General features: G+C 35.2%; 1 protein-coding gene across 3 annotated transcripts; it reads right to left on the minus strand.

Moving 5' to 3' along the window:
- Positions 1–4,098: 4,098 nt before the first annotated feature.
- On the minus strand, positions 4,099–21,522 carry SCCRO4 (DCN1-like protein SCCRO4). Of its 3 annotated transcripts, none has more exons than XM_071597278.1 (7): positions 21,289–21,522; positions 13,968–14,170; positions 11,780–11,997; positions 10,527–10,671; positions 10,316–10,424; positions 8,466–8,673; positions 4,099–6,379 (listed from the first exon to the last, which is right to left on the minus strand). In XM_071597278.1, the coding sequence occupies exons 2-7, from the start codon at positions 14,072–14,074 to the stop codon at positions 6,234–6,236; spliced, it is 933 nt and encodes a 310-aa protein (XP_071453379.1). In that variant the 5' UTR covers positions 14,075–14,170; positions 21,289–21,522; the 3' UTR covers positions 4,099–6,233. The 3 variants fall into 3 exon arrangements, with proteins under 3 accessions (XP_071453379.1, XP_071453380.1, XP_071453381.1); XM_071597279.1 differs by lacking the exon at positions 21,289–21,522 and adding an exon at positions 15,521–15,671; XM_071597280.1 differs by lacking the exon at positions 21,289–21,522 and adding an exon at positions 14,996–15,077.
- Positions 21,523–22,271: the final 749 nt, after the last annotated feature.

Below are 22,271 nucleotides of genomic sequence, written 5' to 3' on the forward strand. Positions count from 1 at the left end.
TTATAATACTCATGTTATTATTACATTTTAAATGCAACAAGTAAACCCCTTGCATTTAATATAAATGAGTCCATGGATGGGGTGTTTCCAGACTCTAAATATTACATAAATTTAGTCACAAAAAGGGGTGAATACAGTGTTGACAATTACTGCCCCATGAAAGCATTATTTAACTTGCAATAGTGAATTATTTATATCATTACAAAACATTTTGAATACAACAAGAGAGAAAAGGTACTAATGTTGCTCTTGTAAGTTTTTTTAAATGATGATTTCCTTTAGTGATATTTTGTGGACCATAAAATTTTTCTAACAATGTTAGTAGTGGAATCAGAGGGACTTCTCATGAATGGTACAAGTCATCCTGAAAGAATAGGAAGTAGGTGATGTTGGAGTCATCAGTATCATGAATATTTGCTTGTCCTTTGGTGGAATAACAAATGTCGAAGTTCCACAAGAAAACATTCTCGGACTCTTGTCGACTTTTGTCATTAATATGCCTAAAATTTAGTGCTTTGTCATTATTCCTTGCATACTCGTGCTTTCCCTATTTTGGGATTGACTTAATACTGTTTTAAATTGAGGCCAACTTTCTCCCCCATAAATGCTATGAATGAGCCTATCGAAGCTTACTCCTACATTTTCCTAGGCCCTTAAATATGCCTGCTAGGGTGGTATCTATGCCCTTAAATTTATTTCCTTGAATGCTTTTTCTATTTCATAATTGGTGTGTCTGGATTTTTGGATCCTAAGGTTACCCTGATCGACATATACTCTCTATGTCACAATATACAGGCATATCTGAAACATATAGTTCTTCCATACATTCTTCTAATCTTGCCTGAATCTCTCCTGTGTCTGTTCTTTTCAGTCATACCTCTTATATTGTGAATGGATTTTCCTTTCAGACTTCATGAAAATGCTTTCATCAGACAGTACAGCTCATCCAAATCCTTCTCTACAATGGTCTCTGTAACCTCTCAATAGTCTTGTACTGTCCTTTCCGCCGAACTTCTTTCGCCCGTCTAGCTTCTCAATTTCATTCTAGAATTAAGGAAGATTATTTCACATGAACTAAGATGTAAAACAAATAATTTAATAACTTATTTTACCTTGTTATCTATAAATTTTGATGCTGTGAAAGATTTTCTTTCTGGTGGGAGATGCATATTCATCTAAATGGCACTCTAAAGGTGGTAGCACTGGAGGTGCTATGAAGAGACGAAAAGCGCTAATGGAGGTGGGATATATAATATGAAGAGGTAGTGATGACAATTATTATCTTAAAATGCAAAAATCAAAGCACACTTAGGTAAAAGCAAGGCAAAAATGCTACTTTTCTACCATGCCTATTCTTCCCTCACTTTCATTCCTCATTTTTTTCCTTTGACCACTGTTGCACTCTTTGGAGCTTCCTTACCTATAGCTGCATCATTCTCAAATAAACATTTTTTCAATGAGTGTCTATCCTTCTCTTTTAATCATTACTCAAATTTTAGTTTTTAATATATATTTTCCTCATTCAGCTTTGAGCAAGTTTATCTCAAGCATTCATTCACATTAATTTTGTCAAAATGCCTTAACTAATAACTTCAAGTACTCTCACTACTTGTACAATAAGGAGTTTAACACTATTACATACAAGGTCTGTCCAGAAGGCATCCAGCCATATTTTATTTTGAGAAAAATGGTCTACCTAGAAAAATTACACCTGAGTCCACTTCAAAGTATTCCACTTCAGACCTCACAAACTTATCCTAGCATCTCTTCATTTTTTCAACACAATTGGCAAAGCCGTTTCTCCTTTTTCAGAATGGTCATTAGCTGCCTTGTTGTATTCTCTTTTATCCTATCAACCTACTGTTGGGAAAACTGGACCTAAGTTTTAAGGTCATTTTCCGTAGACTCATGACTCATCTCCAGTTATGACATTTTTTAGGAAATTTGGGTCATCATTTGCCACTGCAGCACAAAATTCTTGACTTAGACGAGATACATTAGAATGTGACCAGGCACCTGCTGGCCATACCAAAAAAGGACTTTGCCAAATGTTTTGAAAAGTGGAAGAGACGCTGGGATAAGTGTATCAGGCCCCAAGGGGAGTACTTCGAAGTAGACTAAGTCCTCATTATTTTAGGTTGACTATTTTTCTCCAAATATTGCATGACTATATACTTCCTGGACAGATCTCATATGTCCATCACCCAGAACCACAGTTAAAACCCTCTAATGGTGGATAAAATCATATTAAAAAAAATGAAAGCATCTGGTAATAAAAGCTTTTTTCCTTGCTTCCTAATAAGAACTTTTATATTAAAATGGCACTCACTTCCTTCCCTTGGTAACCATTCCTATAAACTTGCCAACCTCAAACTCTTAGCATTTCCCTGTTACTTTTGAAAATGTGTACCACAAGAAAAATAAAGTACCCCTACAGATGAAATCTGAAGTGTAAAAGCCATATATAGACCAAAGCAGAGTGTTCTGATGCACTCAAAGGCACATGTAAGGTGCTTAAAAAATGCTTTCTGCATCTTTGTCCAACAAAAATTTATTAGAAAATACTCTTAGCAGGAAATTACAAGCCAGTGCTCTAACCTCATTAGCAAAAGGTTATGGGATACATTAAAGTCCATTGAAATTTCCAATGCTTCTGAAGTGCCAAGCTTTTCTCCTTTTGATGAACTATTATTCCAAACTTTCTATTCTTCACTGTGCATAATCTTCTTTCCCCGAAATAATTCACCCCCTACTCTCCCCCGGACTCTATTGGAATGAAGTATCTGAATCCCAAACATCATCCTAAGATAAATTGATTCCCCAGTCATATTGGGGATAGGGCTGGTGCAGTGGCTAACATGCAGGGTTCCCACCCAGAGAGCCAGGATTCGAATCTTATTGATGGCAGATATTTTTCAGTGGTATCACAATCCCTACTTGAAGTGCTTTGTGGAGAGCACTTTGAGTGAGTACGCAGACTGTCAGATGGAATGTTAAACTATGGACCCCTTAGCACCTTTCTTTATGCGTAGCCTAATGGCGTAGCCAGATTTCTCTCCACCCTTCCTCTGTTCCCATCCATCCCGAATGGTGCAAATGACCTTGGCTATGGTCCCGTAAAACTACTACTACCCGTCATATCTCCCAATCATATTTTTGAAAGACCTGCAAGCAACTCCCAAATGCACCCTTCCATTTTGCCCTCTTCTGGGGGGGTGGCATGCAGCCTTCATCTATCAACACAGCCAAACCACCTTACCTAAGCAGTTCCTTCCCTCCCCTTCGGCTTCCCCTCTCCTTATGCTTCTTATAAATTGGGATGTATTCTTCAGAAATTGGTGCTATGTTAAGGTGAAACTGATCAAATTAGCTTTCCATGAACTTCCTTTCCCCACAGTTATTCACTCCCTCATGCCCCAGAACTGCCAATGGACCTCAACCATGTGTATGGGTCCCCAAACCATCTTAGGATCCACTGGTTACCCATTCAATCCATTTTTATTGCCCAATACACTTTCTAATGAGCCACAAATTGACACTACCATTATTGTTGCTGTCATCTTTCAGAGCAATGAACATCCTTAATTTTTTTTATGTTTACCCCACCCATTCTTCCTTAGATGCAGTGATCTGCCTTCCACCCCTTCAGCTCATGCTTCATATATATTGAGATGGATGTTTCAGAATGTTATTCTGAGATGACATAATAAGGTGAAAACATGACACTTATACTCATCAATTTCAAATCATTACGCCCGAAACAATGAAGTTAATTCATACACAACCTCTTGCAACATGTTTAAGAATTTCCTGGTTGCTTTGAGAGTTGATTGTGATTAAGGTTAATAAGCCAAAATTTTTGCCAAGTGAGCCTAAATTATATTATATTCAAAAGAATACACAGGCAAATCTCACTCAACTGGTGTTAAATATAGCATTCCAAATATTTCTATGCCAAAACATGAAAACATTTTACTATGTACCAGAAAATTTTCTGTATTTTTGCATGCAATTATGGCATTCAGTATCATATGGTTTGACCTAGGAATATTAGGATACTATTCCATTAACACCACAGTATAAAAATAAATAAAACAATTAATGTACACAGATATTCTTTAATGTCAGTCACTTACAACGTCTTACCGGTACGAATACCGCATTCGTTTTTCTTGGGTTTGATGCCCAAGTATTGGTTGGGAAATAATTTAATTTGACATAATAGTACCAAACCTTTAACAGAATGCAATGATGACTGAAGCGATTCTCTCTTCATAAGCCAGTAACAAGTTCTATAACTGGTGGTGTAACATGCACAGTTTTAATGTATCAAAATGACAGATGAAATTTCAATTCACTCTCGAGCATAACGGTGATTATTTCATCCCAATAGGAATACAAATGAAAGAGGGATGGTAATAAGATCACCAAATATAGACTGGGCTTGTAACAAAACTGGAGTTTCATAAAACCACTGGATTAAAGACACCCACCTAAGTAGCAAAAAGGGTTACTCAAACTATGGAAATGTGAAGTTTTAGCAATTTTAAATAAAAATCATTTGAGCATTCATGAAGATGATAAAATTTCAATCTCACAAAATGATCCTGAAATTGAAATGCAGACTGCAGGCAATATTTTCTATTTTGCAAAAGAATGCACAAAGAAAACTGCTTTTGACAGATTTCTTGATACCCTTCCCGACCACAAATGGATCTAATTTGCACGAACCTGCAGAATAAGTTGATTACACAGCCCCAACATAGATATTTTTTTACAAATGCTACACTAAAAAATAGTAACAGGCTGCACAGGACCATACTCTTCAAACACTTAGGAATTTTATTTTTTAAACATGGCGCCAGACTATATGGCTTGGTTATGACCTTATTTCATAGCTTCCAGCACATTTACATCATTCGAGGTCATTCACTCTTTCATTCCATGTGTGCTTTTTCACATTATTGGTAATTGTAGAATAATGCCATTGTATTCTTCCAGCCTTGATAAACTCACAACTCATTTCAAAAATACTCCAGTCCACCTTAGAGGCATTTTAAAAAAAACCATTAATAAAAAATAATAAATTGTGGCACTTTAAATCCAACTCCAATCCTAACAATACTTCTCTTTCCATATGAGTGGTTTTAAAATATCTTCAGCTTCTTTGATTCTCAAGTTTTATTTCCTCATGATTTTTGATTTGAGGTAGCCAAGAAAACGGCTCAAGTAAGCCACTTCTTTGCATTTACCCAAATAATAAATCCAATTTTTTCCCTTTCAAGTAATCTCAGCGAATAGTGTGCACTTAAATTTTCCAGAATAATTATCAATCCATTACATAGTGTGTTTTCTTTGTGTATTTTCGTAATACAAAACACAGAAAATAACAAATAAACAAAAATAAGAAATTAAACTGTTTAAATAACAATGAGTAGCAGGATAATAATGCTTTCAAAATACTTATCAAAACAAAATACAATGGAAAAACTGGTTACTCAATGTAATACATTGAATTTCCAAATAGAATGATATTAAATTTTAAAAGACAGTAATACCTGAATGTAATAAATTGAAATATAAACAAATCGTTAGTGCAAGAGATGAGTAGAAACACCTTTGCTAACTTCAACTCGTGTGGTATTTTATTCCAAACTTTTAAGTAGAAGTTAATTTCCTCCTTATTTTGATGAGAAATCCAAAGAGAATGCATTAATCCGTGAAGTGTCATTATGATGAACTTTTCATATTCCTTGACACACCAGCATTTACCTTTATTAGAGGGGGAAATCGTCGATAGCTTATTGCAAAGGATTATTTCCATCACCCTTTGAATGATATTACGTACTAATTAGGCTCCGCATACATAAATGAAAATTACGAGGTAAACATCTTCATCAACCTAGAATCTTAAGGTAGCTTGTTATATACCTGACTCTCAGTAGATATGTTTCATGACATCATGCAAATCCAACGACAAAAATTCGAAAATGAGACACTACCGATCACGTCTCTAGTCCTCCAGCAATTCCACGGTTTTCAAATAGCAAGATCCAACTACAAAAAAAGGGGAATAAAACACTTCCACTCCAACGCACTGCCCTCTCCCTTCCTTCCTCCTCCTCATGCCTTCCACTTGGGCAACTTAAGAGCCATTCTCTCCTCGTGGATGTGGTCCTGCTGTTCTTGTATCTCTCTTTGAGGTTCCCTGCAGCCTGCCTCACAATGCAGACTCAGCTGCGGTTTGCAGCCATTGGGGTGGGCATTAGGGAGGTCAGAGAAGGGCCCCGGGGTGAGGATGATGGGGTGGCACCCGCACCCGTTGCCCCTCCCTCCAACCCCTTTAGCCAATCCACAAACTCATCTAACATCACAGGCCCTGAAAACATAAGAGACAATGCCAATTTAGCCAAAGAAAAAAGTCTGTTTTGAAGCACTTCAATAGAATGTCAACTCAAAAGCCATTCGGCTGACAATAAGTTTTAAAGGTGAATTATTGTGATGAAAAAAATGAAACATGACAAATGCAGTCTAAAAGAATCATAAGAGTAGCCAGTCTGTAACCCAAATCAGAACCTGAATGGTAACACCAATGTGCAATTCACCAGATAGCATATACTCTCCTTGGTACTAACAGAAAATGAGAAATTTCCTGAGTAAGTAGGTCTAACACAGTTTTTTCCAATAATTAAGTTCAACGAGGATTCAAGAAATCTTTCATGAATTTCAACTGCCATCTAACAAGTATTGTATATTGGGTCTTGATACTCTAAATATTGCATAGTCACAATGGCAAAAACATTATTAAAGAATTTCTCTACCCTTAAGATGCACTTTTTTTACTTCAAAATGTGCTCTAAATTCAGCCTGCATCTTATGGACCAAGGGTACACAAGTATAATTTTGGCCTATTAGTGCAAGCCGATTCACTGGAACAATACATACAGTTATAAATTTTTCCAGCATTAGGCATAGAAAGTGGTTGCCGTTAATAAAATTTGCATAAATATCACTTTTGAGTTGGTATTAAGCAACAACAGTTTTAATACTTCATAGAAGTATTTCCTAAAAAAATTCCCAAATAAATCGTAAATGTATGTGATGTAGTGTTTGGTTACCTCTCACTTGTCGTGCCGTCATAACACTAGATACAGCATTGGGCTAACAGGGATGTTGCCCCTTTGCTAATACATACATACATTGTATCTCTCCCGATAAACTTGGAGTCTACAGGCAATCAACCATAATTAGTTTGAGAGATTTGCAAAGGCATAGAAAATGGTTGCAACTGCCACAAATTTTGATAACATCAAAATAATAACAGAAAATAAGCATCACATAAAAAGTTAAAAAAAATAATAACCTCATGGGATCTTAAGAAAAAAGATTCTCATAAAATATTGCATTTAAACTTGAATTCGTGAATTGAGGTTCAAAAAACACGCAAACAAGGCAGCTGAAAGGATTTTCGGCCCATTGATAATGAATTCCTGGGGTTCTACAATAAATAGACATTGAGATGGGTGTAGCTCCTAATTTTGTAATGAAACAATTCAATTTTCTTCATTTTGCATTTACATTAAAATAATTTGATCTTTTCTGTCTGATTCATGATTTTTTTGTTAATTCTGGCAAGAAAAATCAGGCTGTGTCTAATAGGCCAGGAAATACAGCAAAGAGTAGTAGTTATTTGGGAATGCGACCAGCAGATAAGGTCATTCACACCAGTGAGGTTGTGTGGGAAATTTGGTAGAGGTAGGCTGTTTAGGAAATGGAAGAAGGGTAGAGAGAAACCCAGAAATGGCAAATTTTCTTTAACTAGAAGGCAGAATCAAAGAGTAAACGATCTGTAGAGATTTACTTTTTGAAGGATAAAGGTACCCTTAGCTTGAGCTAAGAATTTTGGCTCACATTTAAGCAAAAAATTATTTATTTCAAGATTTTGCAAAAACATAATCACACATTAGGCAAACATGTTACTCATTAATAATGTCATACTACATCACAAACTCACTAGATGGTCATGAGTATTAGAAATCTCTAGAAACTAGAAAGATTGTTATTCGTAAAAAGAGAATACTAGAGTCAAATGGCAGAAGTATAGCTAAACTCTTAATGAAAGGCTATTAGCTAATAATTTTTTGATGCTGCACACAACAGGTGAAATATTTTAAAAAATATAATATCAGCCTATAGAATTAACTAACTTCAAAATTTAAATTTAAAGAGTGTTTTGAATTGTTGACTAATGATTACCACTAATAATATTTTTAAGCAAATAATTATCAGTAATTTCCAGTATTTATGTTTTTTATCACACTGCATTTGAAAACTGGCTATTATTGAACAATTACCCTGATTAACAGATATTCCATGAACAGCTATAAATAATTTCGTTGAGTACCAGCATGAGCTAGCACTTAATGAAGCAAAAGAGTGAAACTGTAGCCAATATTTTTACTTACATGCTCCATCAACATCATAATTTGACAGATCAGGAAGGACTGAACGGGAAAATTCAAGTATGTTGCACCACTGATCCTTGTTAAGAACTCGGTAGGAAGAACGCTCAAGGAAGGAGCAGAATGAGGGCAATAGCGGCCAGCGCCTGCCCAGAAGGAGTTGCAGCATGGCCTTGCCCGTCTCAAGATCCATGCTACGTTGATCTTTGTCCTAATTTGCAAAATGAACATTATTTATAATTAAACTTGACAATATAAATAACTAACCATGCAATTCATTGAAGAACTCGAAAAATTTGAGTATACACCCTTTTAGAACATTAGTTACTAAAATAACTCTACTTATTACGTATATAGAAGTAAAAATAAAAACCGTTCAGGCAATGCTAAAAATGCCATGACCAAGATTAATGAGCATTTTCAATCAGTTTTCGACAAGCAGTATGAGCTAATAAAAATGAGAAAATCTGAAAAACAAATTCAATGAGAAACATCTTGTACAAATGTACCAACCGCACTTTCCTGAAATTCCAATAGGCAATTTCATGGAAACATGGACAAATCAAATTTAATTTAATTTGTGTAGTTCTTGCCGTGCTTACGTTTTAGCTGACTCGTTGAAAATTACCTATTCCCTATATCTTAACCTTCATCGGTGGGGTGTGAATCTGATGGCCATTTTACATAAGGTATTACCTTGAGCAAGTTCATTTGAATGATAATGCACATTACGATAACTTCCCGTATTATTTGGAAAATTTCAAAAAGATTATGAAATCAAAATAAGAGCAGGTTCTAAATTTGGTCACATGATTCCATGAATTATTACATAAGAGTGCTCAACATTCATGTTAGCAATTACAGCGTGAAATCACTTTAATATACTAAGAAATAAATTTTAATATTATTCAAAGATTGGCATCAACCTGTACGTGTGTGTTTGTGTGTGTGTGTGTGTGTGTGTCAGCCAGTTAGAGAGTTCATAAGTTGAACGGCAATGTGCATAAGCCCACAAATGGCCATATTTCGGAGGGAGAAGTCAGAGTAAAGCCACAGATTGGCTAAATGACTGTGTGGATGGTGTACTTGATGAGTGTTTAATTGGTAGAAATAATAGGAAAGAGAGAGATACACTGGGTGAGGAATTATAGTGGGCCATGAATAAAAATTATAATAAATTGTATGTGCCGGTGAATAGTTGAATGAAGAACTCATCAAACAGACATAAATATATTAATAAGGAGAAGAAGAGATTTAATCAGCTTGAAAGAGGGAAAGTAAGGGCTAGATTAAGAAATCCACAGGGTGAATATGGCCGAAAAAAACGAGGGATAAAATTATGAGTCTCTAAAGGAGCACAAGCAAGAACATGTCTTCTGTTCTCATCGAATGGAATGAATACATTGGTTGTTTTCTTCAATCTGATTCAGAAGAATTCATTGAGTTTCTCCCTCCAAAGGAGAACAGCAAAGGTGTACATCTCCACAAAAACATCTCTGTTATTACCAATTTCAATAAACATTAGCAGCAATACACAAAATCAAAGTAATTACAATGTACAATTTCATTTATATTATTCAGTACATCCAATATGCAATGCCATAACAAACTGTCAACATCATTGCAATTTCATGACTCTCAAATTCCAAACCATATAACATAAAATAGAACTTGAGGAATTTTTCTGGAAATGGGTTTGAGTAGAAATTGCACTCCTTTCAGTTTAAAGTTTATAAAACGAGTAACCAAAACTATAATTTAATGCAACATGACTGCAAATAGCATTGAAGGTAAGGCAACAACATTATGCTAACATATTTACACTAAGATACAATTTATCCCTGAACACTTACCCTTGCAAAGTCATAGGCATACCGGTAAATGCTCTTGAATAGAGTCTGATCATTGAGCAGTGATCGGAGGTAGTCCAGCTTATCCTGTAACTTGTGCACCGTGTCACACCTATCAATTTCAATAAGCAAAAAGTGACAGGTCAGTAATTAGTTGATATTAAGTGACATTAAATATTAAGGCATCTGTGAAGGAACTGAATGGAATTCTTACTGAAGATCCGTGAGACCCCGCAGCCATTCTGGTAAGGTAAAAAAGCCCATATTATGGGCACCCATTTTCCAAGCCAGAACTAGCATCACTACATTTTCTGGCTCCACTCCTATGTCTTCACAATATTTCTCCATGCCCTCAGGACCTACAAAAAAATAAACAAGAGCATATAAGGGTTACATTCTAATACAACTCAATACATGATGCAGTTCTGGAGTGATCAAATTCAAGCTCTGTACCCACGACTTATGGAGGTGTTGGAGAGATTAAAATATTGAGCTGCCAGGGCATGAAAACCATTCTATCATTGTTTAGATAGCAACTCTTCATATGAAAAGAACTACATACTCCCTGAATGTGACTCTAAGTTACCTCATAACAATAAACTTCATTAGGAGCAGGTGAAAAAATTTGCTTAAGGGAGGTGTTACTGTCAAAACAAAAATTGAGAAGCAGTGCAAATTCAGTATCACCACACATGGTATCGAATATTGAGAAACAAATGCATCAACCTATACTTGGATTATTAACATATTGACTCGAATAAATTATGGGGACATGATATTCCAGTGGATATAGCTTTGGACTACTGACCATAGGTTTGATTTGGGTTCAATTCCCAAATATGCCTCTCAGGATACCCTCAGCTTTACCCAAGCTGTGCGATTTTTGGGCATCAAGAGTTTCCCAGGAAACCATATGCAGCAAAAGGAATGGAACTGGCCCCTATTCCCTGATGTGTGAATTTCACATGCTATTGGGCTTAGCACTAGGTAAGCCTCCCCTCATCTATCCAAATGACCCTCGGGTTGATTACTGTGGTTTTTTTTAGTTTTTATAAATTATGCCATGTGTGAAAGTGAATTCATATGCAAGCCATTGAATAATTTTAATTAAATGAACATTAACTTGCTGCATGCTCATTTTATGCTAAAAGTTTACATTTAATAAATTAATTATTGAAACTTTTAAAAAGTTATTTAATGCAATTGCAACAAATGCAATCAATAATCATATAATATTAATTTTAAAATACAGTGAATCATTCAGGGTAAGCTATCAGACCATTTACTTTACCATTACTATAATGCCATAAATCCAACATTTACTCTTAACATTAGCAAAGCACCTCATGAACATTAAATGTGTTACTTTGTACACAACTAATATAAGAAGTTGTCATTACAAACAAAGCAATACTGCATATTTTTTCCCTGCATAGCATACAAGGATCAACTTTTTTTGTTCCTTACCAAGGGTATCAGGTTCATCAGGAGTTGTATACTCCCTAAACCATGCAATGCATCGCTTATGGCTGAAACTGCTACCTCCGCTGGCATGGTACGAATGTGCTGGATGATAATGGTGATGGGTCTGATTATGGTGGTTATTTCCTCCCACAGTAAGGACGGCAGGAGCTGACGAACCAGATGACTGATCCTCAGGTGGGCCCTTATTTGCAGATGTGCGTCTGTGCAGGTTAAATCACAATTAATGACAGGGAACCATTTTTATAATTTCTGATAAATTTTCATGCGCCAAACAGATATTCTTTCTTATGCCTATCTTTAATTACCTGGATAACTGAAAAACATTTATAGTTCACCATTTGCATTAATCCTAAACTTTTGCCTTGCTTTGAGAGTCATTAAAGAGTCACAAAAGACACAGGATCAGAACAGAAACAAGTGTCCAGGATTAGTATCCAAAGAAAAATTATAGAAGGCACAAATACATTCTCATAACTGAAAAACATTGCCATAACTGATTCTGGATTTCAAGATAATATCCAATTAAGAGGCAACAAAAGTTGTTTAATTATGATTTCATGGCCAAATATTGAATGTAATCTTAAAATGATATTACAAAATGATTATTACGGCTTCAATCCAATATAGGAATGTGAATTTTTACTAGGCACACCATCAAGAGGTGAGCCAAACAAAATCCTTTCCTCGCTTTATTTTCCCTGTCCTTCTCTTTCATTTGGTAGAATAGAATGGATTAAATAAACTCATCAGCAAATCATTCCACGATAACATGCTCTTTCAATCAAAGCACACGAAAATTTCTGTTTTTCATAAAATTTGGATTTGTTTCCTGGTTATTACTCAGAATGAGAAATGGACCCACAGTTACATACTGATATCACCAAAATTGAACTATGTTAAAAGAGGAGACAATACAAAATAAAATTCAACAAACAATAAATTACAGTTTAAAAATTAAATATTTAGATTAACAGTTAGAAAACAGCAAAAAAATTATTATAGATTTTAATATCTAATGATATTCCTGAATTAAAAGGAAATTGGCAGATAAATACAGTTATAAAACTCCAATGTAGAAGAATATGAATGATGTATGCAATTGTGGGCTTTACCATTAATGAGAACTTAACGTAAATTAAAAATTTTTGTGTTTGAGAACTTATAGGAAATGTACAGGGGATGGTGTGGTGACTAATGTACTGGCTTCCAAGCCATAGGGCCTGGGTTTGAATCCTGGTAATGGAGGATATTATCCAGTGGTATACTTGAGGTGCTTTGTAGAGAGCACTTGTATGTGAGTGAATACACCGTCTGTTGGATGGGACATTAAACTGCAGACCCCTTAGCACCTTTCGTTAAAAGTAGGCTTTGAAATGAGATTATCCCTAAATAATAAGGATATATAAGTGTTGCCTACAATTAGAATGAATCCCAGCCATTTCTTTAATGGGCATATTAAGATAAGTTATTAACACAGTATATAAAATCTGAATAACAAATAGGCAAATATTTTCAAAGCAAAGACTTTCAAAAAATGCATGAGACATCAAATTTTGTTGCAGCAATTTCCAATACAATCAAATGAGTCCCTGAGTCATCGTCTAATTCATTCAAATCTTGCCCATGTCTAAGCTAATTAAGTAATTAGCAGGGAAAGGATCAAGATTTGTGTGTGAATCCTAGCAAAGTATAAGGATAATCATAATAGGGTTAGCACTGACAGTGAGGTACAACGAACTGCCAAGGATCTGCCACCAGCCTTTATGCAAAAGAGAATGAAAATTTATAACCTCAAAACAAACAAACCAACCAAGTCAAAGAAATAAAGATGATTTTCAAACAAATCTATGTAAGGTAAGAAGGTATAAACTTTCAGATTAATAATCTATCTGATGAATCAGATAACACAAACACCCCATTTGGTTTGTCCTTTAAATTATACACTACTACAATTAGTTACATTGGTAAACTCCTGATTGCAGATATGTGATTTTTTTATTTCAGGCAGCATAACAGAAGAGTACCCTAGAGAATTTGTAATCATCCATTGGCATATTTCATCAGTTAAGAAGCATTACCTACAGTGCATGTTGAACTAAATGCAAATTTGAACATCATGCAAGTCTGGAACAATTTCCAAGGTTATATTAACATTAGAAACTGAGATTACCTAGATGAGTTCCTCAGTCTCTTAGAATATGTTCTATCTCCATCCTCTTCTGGATCATCATCCAATCGATTTGAAAGATCCACTCTTTGCCGCTTACTCCTTGGCATCCCAATGGGGGAGAGAGGTTGTAACGGTTGATAGGTAAGTTGGTAATACTACTTGAACACAAGAACAAGATCCCAACCGGCAGTAATGGAAAATATCTAGAACAAGAAAGTAAATATTCTGTAATCACTTTGTAATTACATTCTCAGAACTACATCTAAAAATATTTGACCACTTCATATTGTTAGAATATTTTTTTAAACATAGACATTATCTGGCAAGTATAACTAAAATTCCTAAAAAAAACTTGATAAGTTAAGATAAAAGTGACTGATCATAGCAGATAATAAAGGCTGAGCTGACAACGTCTTGGAGCAAATATAAATAAATATATTTTAAGTACATGACTAACGAAAAAAATGGACGAGGTAGAAAGGGCATATTTCTAGGAAAAAAAGAAGTAAAGACTGTTCCTTTTTAAAGCAAAGTGTAGGCAGTTACTTATTGAATGTTCTAAACCAACAGTGTTTGCGTCCACAGTGTACGTTATTCGCTGAAAAACGCTACATAATTCCAGAGACAAAAAGATTTTCCACAAATTAATTTCAATTACCACATTGAACAAATAACATTAACCCACCAGTATTTACTTTGATTCTGAACAAGAATTTTTTTTAATTACGGGAATCTTTCCTGCTCATGATTCGTGATTCTAAGAAGCTTCCATGTGTGTGTAATAAATTTAACAAGGTACACTTAACAAGTGCGTAACGAGTAACGTGAGTAGGAAATTCTGATAAACAAAATTCATATAATGTATTGAGTGTTATAGAAGTCTTCAGAAAGGGAGAGACTGTAGATATTTCTGGCAAATTTACCAATGAACTACAACAGTACATTCATAACTGCATCGTCGTCTTTGTACTCACAACATAGCTTTATACGTATTTGTGTATTTCATAAGTGTCATACGAGTAGCTCACCTTTTCCTCTGAAAGACAAAATAATTAAGAATCGCCGAAACAAGGTGATTAATCAGCTTCTTCGATCTTTGAAAACTGCACTAAACCGCCGTAATTACTGTCAGACAAAAAAATCTAATTACTCAAAGGAGCACATACAATACTAGCCGATCGAGTACTCCCTAAAGAATACCATTACTGTTGATGTCTTCACATCACACATTTACCGATTACCAGGGTAACAGGTATGATCGGGATACCTAAGATTCTGAGGATTTTGCCAAAATTGTAATTAAGCACGTATTCAATAGCAGAGACTTGGAGTTCCACCAGTTCAATCGTAGAAACTAATTTCCTCCAATGCAAATATACAAATGACATTTAATTCTAAACAAGTACAAGTTTAAAAACCGGTTGAGATGCACCTTTCAATGAGTGGCAACAGTGTCAATTCTGATTCAAAGATATGCATAAACACTATCTTTACGAATAATGACATAATTTATTCCGATTTCCAAGGACAAAGTTTTTTTTTAATTTACTAACCTTGCTGAAGTATTGATTGACTTCTGTTTAATAAAGGAAAGTTTGAAACTTCAAGAAAACTGTTATCACAATATTGCGGTGACTTTGACTATCAATATTCTATTATAATGTTTTGACTAGACGTGTATTTGTAAAGGATAAATAAAATCAAGCGGAGCCGACTTCTTCTAAGGTGGTCGTAAGATGGCATTCAAAGCTCTTTAAAGTTAACAAATGAGTGATGATATTACACGCGCTTATATTCCAAAAATAATAATTTTTGATACATAAAGAAAGCTACAGGGTCTGCGAATTTCTGGAATATTATAAACACTTCGATATGGAATATGACAATGGGTAATAATTAAGTACAATATGCTCGGACTAATAACACCTGACAGTAACGTACTTAGATTCAGCAGGCATTTATAATAATCTAATTCAATGTCAATTGAAGTACTAACTAGGATGCAGCATGGAACGATATCTTCTATATGACTGAAATAGGATTTCTCCAAATAAACTATTGACCTAAAAAAGTATACTAATTTGAATAAAAATTATACAAATAAGTGAAGCTGGCGCAGGGAATCTATTATACACGTATGACAAGTACAAGCGAAAAATTTTTCTTTAGGTAATTTTCTCACTTTACATGCTCACCAAGATGTACACTGATGGAAAATGGTGCAATACGATATCTTCGCTACTACTTATTTAATTATTGAATAAAGAATTTATCGCGATTCCGAGATGCAGCAAATGAAAAATATTTCTCATTATATTAAGATTAGCGAGGTAATTTTCTTAAAATAATGAGAGTGAAAACGTACACATGCCACAATTTCCTTGCATCCACTGCCTCATTATATGGTACACCTAATGCATTCTGTGAATACAAAAATATTTTTCGCATGATAGATTAAGAAACTACTTAATGGGACTGTGGCAAACTTTTGTAAATTACTTAATTGTTAACCACCTGATTAAGTGGGTACAGGTTCATCTGCTTATCCAAAGGATTTCGGTTTAAGTCCCACCTGGGTAGGGGTGCTGTGAATTCTGGTGGTTCATCCCCTGGGATACCTGATAACAAGCGAAAAGTGGTGCATTGGAATTCCAGGGTAAAAGATACCCTCAAAGAGCAAAGCAAATCCCATGAAAGCTTTTGGTGTGAGGGGATAGTACCATATGGTTCATACAAGGTGCAAATTCATAAAGGAAGAGGAGATTCACGTGGTATATGACCACTTCCTTTCTCTTTGCAGCCTATGATTTCCCATGAAGATCTGGTACCCAAAAAATCATAGTTTGGGTGTAGCTGGAAATGTCAAAACTCACTAAGAATCAAATAATGGCTATTCCCTAAATGCTCTTTACACTATGCAACCTTGCCCCATTAGCGGTGGCCAACATAAGATAAAAGAAAGTGTCCTCAGTGATCAAGATTAGGTTGATGCCATCAATGTTATATTGGCAATTATTATCAATCATTGGCCATTGACAACCCCTCTACATAATCTTGCCATGTCATTTGGCCAATATGTAAGGCTCTTTTCCCTTCAGTCATCAAGATTAAAATGGAAATAGGATCTGGATATGCCCAACTTACAGAAGTGTACATTGTTGTTCTTTTGTCATCTATGACTTGTAATTCACAAAAGCACAAAGGTGGTCTAAATAAGTTAAAGATGATATCAAAGGCACATACTCAACCCAAAAAACAAAATCTACAAACACAAAATGAACCAGCTGATCTATAATTCAGACATTTCATTTCTTTATTGACCACATGGCTAGAGTGAATAATATGAGCAGGTAAGGTACATTGATTTTGGATATGTATATACTAGTGTGACATAGGTATCTGTTTTGGGTCAATCTTGTTGCTGGTCTGCATCAATGATTTATATAATTGCAATGGAAGGACAACAGAGTATAAGACAAAATCGCACTCAATTATCAAGGGTCAAACTAGGACAAGGTGAAATCCATTATACAATGACTTTAACCCTGTGGCAAAAGGTTTGGGCTAAATACATTATGGTTAAGTGAAAAAGTAATGTGTTATAATACGTGCAATTAGTGGTCATTTAATCAGAAATTGGCATACAATGACCCAAACTGTTCTCAATAAGATTTTATTATTTTATGCAGATTGCAAAGGTTTCTGAATTTAAATACTCATGAGTGATACCTAATGAAGGGCTAAAATATGAAAAACATTTTGATCGATCATCAATAATTTGTAATATTGCCTAGCAAAGTTCTACTTTGTTTGAAGTAAGTGCTCTCTTTCTTAACTCTGTTTTCTTAGCTCTTGGTCAACGGGCCAATAGAATGAGCATAAAGTGGTGACTTTTCAAAGGCGGCTGTGGGAAAGAATAGAAAAATAAGATGGATGAGAGAGAAAACAAGCAGAGTTCTAGGTATAGTAGCAGAAAAGAGAAAGTTGTTGGGATAAATTTTAAAACATAAACAAAAATGGATGCATGAGATACAGAGAGGCAATACGATGCTAAAGACAGTACTAGAGGGAAGAATATTGGGTAAACAATATAGAGAGAGGAAAAGAATGGATATTTTGGCTGGCATTAAGGGAAATAGAAAGCATGCAGATCTAATAAAGAAGTTATTGTAATATGGGGATGAAAGGGTAGTGTTGTTTTAAGCAGGTCTTAGACATGGAGAGTAAAGCCCAGATCCATATAAAACTTCCCCTAACTTTGTAGACTATTGCTAATAAATAATAATTACTATCCTGTGGCACTCTAAATTAAATTATGGTATAATTGGCTGAGGTAGCATTCCCAGTAACTTCCAAAGACCTGTTGTAATTACGATTATGTATAATAAGGGAAGAGTAAGGGCAACTGAAAATCTAACCACTATGAATTCTCATCTGTTATATTCCAAAATCTTAAGCAGCTATCAGCGAAGGATTTTCATTTTTATGAAGTTCTAAAATTAACCTACATTCGAAGTAATAAGCTAAATATTGCTAAAATGCACCATGGTTAATCCAAAAACAATGGTAGCACTGTGTTCCTTATACCTGCCATGGCAATATTCAAGCAGACTTTAATGCTTGGTTAAATGAAAATTGTTTACCATGTTACCAAAAACAAAATCATTGCCAATGAAAAAATATTCTTAAGACATAGAAAGCAAACGATATTCAGTTATATGAGTGTCGATGACTTTTTAACCATTGGTTGCCTGATTTTGATGAATCTCTATTGTTATTATTTCTAACCTTACAGCAATATAGGTATTGTAATTTTCATTGTGCTGCTTCTTTTGGATATCTTACTAAGACTTATTGGGATGGAGATTTATGTATAATTTTTTCAATTACTTCAGTACATTGTTTACATAATCCAAAATACATGCAAGAATTAAGGTGCATCTCTTCAAAAGCAACAGTATAATATATATAATTATTACCAAAATTTGAGTAAACCTCAGCAGAAATAAACTTTGCTTCACTACGGATCATGTTGTTCCATGAGGGAACATAAGCAATTGCCATTAAGCAGGCACAAGGAAATTTAAGTATGCCACCACACAGTTATCAACCCTAGGGTTGGTTTGATAGGTGAAGATAGAGCACATTTAGCACTAAGCCCAACGGCATGTGACATTAACACATCTGGGAGGGGGGCCAGATCCTTTCCCTGGGCTTCTTATGGTTTCCTTATGGAAGATTTGAAACCCGGCAAATCACACAGCTTGGGTGAAGCTGAGGGTGCCTAGAGGTACCACCCAGACTTGAACCCAAGCCCAGCACTCCAACCACCGGACTACCATGTCCCCTTGAATAAGCCATTGTATGTTAATGAATGCCAACACTTTAATGACAAACTCCAAAAGAGCAAAAGGTAAATTACAGACTTGTAGCCTTTCTTCTTCCCTTCAATCATGTCAGTCACCGTACCACCCAGTGTTGTGTAGTGGTAGGGTTCATAAGATTCCAAAGTCATTACAAACGTCTTTAATTATACTGAGAAACAAGAATTTATTGATACATAGTTCTTTCCATTGAACAGGATGTTCTCCCCATGCTCCCATGATGACATTTTATGACTACATGATATAGCAATAAACCAAACAATTTTTGGTCTATGGTTTAGCATGATGACAAATAAACTTCACATAATTCAAGAATCATAAGTTCCTCAAATAATTTCCATCCAAGAGACGTTTAATTATCAACTTTATAGTGTGCTTTGAATCTGAACTTGAGATTACAGTATGAAACAAAAATCTAAAATAAATATCAAATGAAAACCTAAAACACAATACCAAATACACGTTTTAAATATATCTTTGTTCATATAATCCATAGAAATAACTGCTGAATGTGTCAATGGAAGCGAAAGTCTAATACATTTACTCTCCCAAGAAGAATCACGGGGGGTCTAAAATACAGTACCTAATTTCACACCGAAGAGCATCAGTAGCTATCATTAAAACCATGAAATATACAGGGATGCAAAGATAAAATAAACTTCTAATAGTAGTTTAATTCTTCCATAAGCTTGGTACAATTTAACGAAAAGTAACTGTAAAAAATACAGATACAGCACATAATATTCCATTAAATCAATAGCTTCATTTATGACCAAAAAAATAGCTTAAGATTTAAGTAATATTTTTTCAACTATAATGGGAAACATAGTGCAAATGGAGAAGAAAATTTCCTAATGCGTTTGGCAGCTTGTCAATCCGAAACCTACCTAAACAGAAAGATTACAAAAAATTATAATTTTATTAAAAAATGTGGGTCGCGATAGTCCGGGGGTGGAGCGCTGGACTACTGAACGATGAGTCCGGGTTCGATTCCCGGGCAAGCTTCTCTGAGCACCTACAGCTCCACGCAATCTGTGATTTTTCGGGTACCACATCTTCCTTGGAAACCATAATCTGCACAGGGAAAGGAACTGGCCCGCTCTCCAGGAATGAGAATTTTACACGCCGTTGGGCGTGTATTACTGGGTAAAATCCATCACCTACCAAACCTACCTATGAGTTGATCACTGTGTTTATGTTTATGCAAAAAATTTTATGAATATTACAGACGTTGTTTGGCAAGGAACTTTCTATTCGAACGTTGATGATCATCTGCAGACAAAATCAAATTTGCGAGTCATAAAGACTAATAGACGAATCTTAAACCCGGTTAGCAAATGGCAACGACAATGGAACGGAGTATAATATACTGATAATATTTCAATTTCCTTAGATAAAAAATCTTCACTCTTTCAAGAGCAGGTAATCGAGCACATATACGCCATGGTATAAAAGTACAACAAATAAGTAAACATTCATAATATACCACTGCCTGATGAAACAAAGGTAAGAGTCTCAAGCAAAATAATTTACGATTAAATATATTGCCGATAAACTAAAACAGAGCATGTCAAACAGATTTAGCATCTCCCTATAACTTAAAAAATATCGTGATCGGAAAGGCTAAAAATTAATCTTTTTCCTTTCCTCGAAACAAAATTTGATTTCAATATGTTAGTGACCACAAATAGTTGAATATTTTGCTTTTGACACAGTAGAAAATAAATAAATTGGTAAAATTATTATTAAACTGTAACGCGATTTCTCAGAACTGGCCATTAACTGTTTCGACTAAAACTTGCTACAACAGAATACATAGCCCGTGACAAAAACACACTTAACCTATGTCTGTATTAAAATTGAAATAATGAAGATAAATGCGCGTTCCATTCATTATGAGTGTCTCAATTTTCAACAATAAAATCATTCCAACTTACTCTATGCCGTTGCAGGATGTGATGATTACACACAAATGGAAGTAAGAAGTTTACCGATCTACAAAAACAACCAGCAAGCAAATTCGGCAACAGCAACTACAGCGCATGACACTCGATATATTTTGATCATTACCCTCCACTGAAGCTACTAAAATGTAACTAACAGTTTTTTAAGAATAGATTCAAGAACTTCACGATGTTAACTACTACGAAACAGGCTAAGGGCAAAAGCCTATTTGTCAATTTCTGTGCACCCGCGCTATTAAATGTCTCTTATTGTTTTGCATTACGGTGGTCAATTGTTTATTAATACGAACTATAGTGAAACAAGAGGGAAAACTCAAATTAGATTTTCTTTTATTTACATCCTGACACGTAGCGGCGTAAATTGTAAGCAGTAAAAGAACGAGTTTCTGGATTGAGATGAACTTTGCACCAGCAATGGGTCTGCGGTTAGGGTATGCTCGGATTTTTATAAGTTGGAAGCGATGTCATAAATGCTCTTAATAACTCGCTTTCCTCCAATGGTAGAGTAAGATATTAGAGCCGCATTCCCAAGCGAGTGGGGAGGAGTATGTGCGGTCGTTAATGGACTATCTTCTCACTCCTGGTTCGAATTCTCGCGCTGGTAGCATTTTTAATATAATTCCGATCCCTTCCCGGGATACTCTGTGGATAGCACTTCAATCTTGAACGCTGTAGGGTGGGAGGTGAAATTGTATACCCTTCCGTTTAGATTAGGCTAACGCCGAAGCCAGATTTCTCTCCACCATTCACCCAATCCCTAAATATCCTTCCCCAACCAAATTATCCCTAATGTCGCAGATGACTTCAGCTGTTGATTTTATCCCTTAATGAATTACCACTACTTCTAGCGAAAGCCTATTTTAGTCCATAATTCAGAACGCCGTTTATATCTAGAGACTACTTAAGAAATCAATCAAAACTCTCTACATTCGACGGAGAGAATACCATGATAAGTA

The sequence above is a fragment of the Hetaerina americana genome, unplaced genomic scaffold (assembly GCF_022747635.1).
Source record: "Hetaerina americana unplaced genomic scaffold, ioHetAmer1.1.p SCAF_84, whole genome shotgun sequence".
NCBI lineage: Eukaryota > Metazoa > Arthropoda > Insecta > Odonata > Calopterygidae > Hetaerina > Hetaerina americana.

Excerpts from the sequence above, each read along its gene's own strand:
- SCCRO4 (XM_071597278.1), bottom strand. The coding sequence starts at position 14,074 with ATGCCAAGGAGTAAGCGGCAAAGAGTGGATCTTTCAAATCGATTGGAT. Across the intron at positions 10,425-10,526 it reads CGGGGTCTCACGGATCTTCA|GTGTGACACGGTGCACAAGT; the intron begins GTAAGAATTCCA and ends TGAAATTGATAG. Across the intron at positions 6,380-8,465 it reads TTATGATGTTGATGGAGCAT|GGCCTGTGATGTTAGATGAG; the intron begins GTAAGTAAAAAT and ends TTATGTTTTCAG.